Below are 3,423 nucleotides of genomic sequence, written 5' to 3' on the forward strand. Positions count from 1 at the left end.
CTGAGCTGGCCACACACACACAATAAATAAACAAATGTTAAAAAAAAAAATTATAAAAATAAAAATAAAAAAAATAAAATAAAATAAAATTTCTGACACAGTACCATTTTACTTCCAGAAATTAAGAAAGCTGAGGATGTAATAGAGCTCAGAGGTAAAGCACTTACAGGACACCAGATTCAATTCCCAGTATGCAAAATCAAACAGTCAAAAACCAAATGAATAAAACAAGATTCAGGAGAACAAAAGAAAGGAAAAAACAAAAAAAAGAGGACAAGGATAATACTCAGAGATGTTACTGCTATTCAATGTTTAAACTGTAGTTATATTTGTTATTTTTTTTTAAAATGCATTTGGTTGTTGCAGGGTCTCACTACCCAGCTCAGACTCATGGTAATTCTGCTTTCGGTCTCCCCAGCGCTGGGATAACAGGCATACACCACTATGCCAGGACTCTGTGACTGGCTCAGCCCACCCTGAAGGCAGGGATGGTGCACCATGTGGTGCTGGGGACCCAACTGCAGTCCCTGAACTTGCCTAAGCAGGTGCTTCAGTCTGCTGAGTTATCTCGCCAACTCTGTTTAAACTGCTAGAACCAGTTAACACTTCTAATGTATATTTAAGGCAATATGCAGCATTCATCCACAAATAAAAGGTACAAAATGTTATGTCACAAAATCCCAATTATGTAGCTTGAAGAAGCATAGAAGAAAGAAAATGTTAATCATTTGTACATAGATAGGGTTTTATCAGAGGTGGCTAGATCTAAAGTTTGTGATGCAGGGACTGATTCACTGTAAAACACTAGGATCAAGGGTGTGAGTGCTATGTGATCTAAGTACCCTGGATAAGATAAAAGGGGAAAAAAAGACACTGCTAAGGTCCTTGGTTTTTGCTGCCTTCTGCCTGCCACAGCATGCACCGTTTCTCCCGTCTGCCACCCTGCTTTGGAGGCAGCTTATTACAGACTGAAACCTCCACAAACTGTGAGGTAAATAAACCTTTCCTCCTTTAACACTGGATGTTGAGTACTTTGTCCCAGTAACTAGAAATAAGACAGATATTAACACATACTAAAAATATTTTATAGCAAAAAGATAATATCATTCATTAAAGCAAAAATACATACGTCAAGTTCAAAGAAAAAATCCTGCTCCTTGGATGCGATTTCGTAATCGGCTCTCAATGCCAGGTCGTGAACTTTCAGACACTCTCCAAGATCCATTCTCTGGGTACGAAGAAACAGGCATTACTGACACGGGAAATGTATTTTGAAACTTTATTAGCAAGCAGAGCTCTCTTCAGAATACATATTAAAGAACACAGATGTTTATCTGAGTCCTACAAATTATAAAATTTCAAAGAAAATATAAAACTTGGAGAAAAACAGCACCAATTCTATCTAACAGATGGGAACAGAAATCAGTTTTGTACTTAAGAGTCTTTCAAAATCAGGAAAAGTTTCTATATCACAACATTATATATAACACATAGATAGATAGTTTAGTAAGACCCAGTATAATTTCACAAAGAAAGGAAAACACACTAAACAGAATCGTTCTATTTAGAATTTTCTTTTTTTTTTTTTTTTTTCGTGGAATCAGAGATTGAACTCAGGCCCTTGCACTTGCCAGGCAAGCACTGTACTTTTTTAAATCAACTTTACTGGTACAGTTTAGATATACAAAAATCAAACATTCATCATAGGAAATTTGTACCTCTACCTGATCTTTATTCTTCTTTTTTCCCTAATATCCTTTCATCTCTCAACCCCCTTTCACCTTATTTAAAAAAGCTTTGTTTCTATTTTAAAGCCTGCATTCTTAAAGACAGAAAAATAATAAATCCCAGCATTTGGGAGGCTAAGGTAGGAGGATCACTTCGAGTATGAGGCCAGCCTGGGCTACAACAGTGAGTTCAAGAACAACCTGAGCTGCACAGAGAGAGCCTGTCACACACAAAAAGTAAACAATTAACAGATTAGACAAAATAAATCTACTTAATCTAATTTTTAAAAGATGCATTACTCACCTACTGTAGCTCAAGCCAGCCTCAAACTTTTTTTTTTTTTTTTGCAGAACCGGGGATTATACTCAGGCCCTTGCACTCTACTGAGCCATCTCCCTGGCCCCATAGCCTCAAACTTGTAGGACTCCTCCCTACCAGTACTGGGATTACAGTGTGCACCACCACATTTGGCTTTACTCAAGCTAGTTTTAAAAGCAAACTCCTAATAGGGCATGGTGGTACATGCCTTTTAATCTCAGCAATGATTAGGCAGAAGTTGTTGCGACTTTGAGGCCATAGAATGAGCTTAGTTCAGCCTAAATTGCTTAGTAATACCTGCCTCAAAAAAATAATAAAAAATAAAAATAAATGTGGCCTGGGAAACAGTTCAGTGGCACAGTACCCACCTCACAAGTACAAGAGCCTGAGTTTGGTCCCTGGACTAATATAAAATTTAAAAAATAAAATAAATGCAAACCTCTACTCTCCAAATAAAACATTTTAAGTGGTGACACATTGGAAAGGAAATATGAGTAAATTAGATCAAACCACCAGGTATCAGAGGTAATTAGGGAACAGCAAAACAAAACCACAAAGATTCCATCTTATCCCAGTCCAAATGGCTACAGTCATACTCATATAGGCAGCATACATATATACTGAAATTGGAAAGAATGGTTATCATCAAGAACATAAAAAGCAAGCTGGGTGTGATGGTGATTGCACCTATAATCCCAGCACTGAGGAGACTGAGACAAGAGGATTACTTCAAATTGGAGGACAACTTGGGCTACATAGTGAGTTCAAGGCCAGCCTGAACTAAAAGGGAGACCCTGTCAAGAAAAATAAAAAACAAAGTGGGCCGGGGAGATATAGCTCAGTGGCACAGTGCCTCCCTGGCAAGCATGAGGTCTTGAGTTCCATTCTTGGTAACAAAAAAAATTTTTTTAAAGAATACAAAAAAGCACATAAAAGTGAGGATGTGGAGGAAAAGGAGCCCCTTTATACTGCTGGTGGGAATGTAAATTAGCATAGCCACTATGGAAACCAATAGGAAGGTTCCTCAAAACCTGAAACTAAGATCTATAATCTGATCCAGCTATACCACTTGGTATGCACCTGAAGGAGTTAAAGTCAGCATACTGTAGGGAAACGTCACATCCAAGCTTATACAATATAGAAAATACAGGGATGGCCAGATAGCTCAGCAGACTAGTTAGCCAGGCACATTCTTTAAGAATGCAGGCCTTGGGGCTGGAGAGATGGCTCAGTGGTCTAAAGCACCTACTTGAAACAAGCTTGGCAAAGCACAGGGACCTCGGTTCGATCCCCCAGCACCACATGCCAGTCAGCCCCGCCCCCTGGTGGGCTGAGCTGGCCACACACAAACACACACACACAATAAATAAAATGTAA

General features: G+C 38.7%; 1 protein-coding gene across 1 annotated transcript in view; it reads right to left on the reverse strand.

Moving 5' to 3' along the window:
• The window catches only part of LOC101563611 (putative RNA-binding protein Luc7-like 2), a 93,809-nt gene that overhangs the window by 47,784 nt on the left and 42,602 nt on the right, over positions 1–3,423 (reverse strand). Inside the window, 1 exon segment of the mRNA XM_004649005.2 lies at positions 1,130–1,228. Within this exon segment, the coding sequence (XP_004649062.1) occupies positions 1,130–1,228 (99 nt within the window).

The sequence above is a fragment of the Octodon degus genome, unplaced genomic scaffold (assembly GCF_000260255.1).
Source record: "Octodon degus isolate 3935 unplaced genomic scaffold, OctDeg1.0 scaffold00027, whole genome shotgun sequence".
Taxonomy (NCBI): Eukaryota; Metazoa; Chordata; class Mammalia; order Rodentia; family Octodontidae; genus Octodon; species Octodon degus.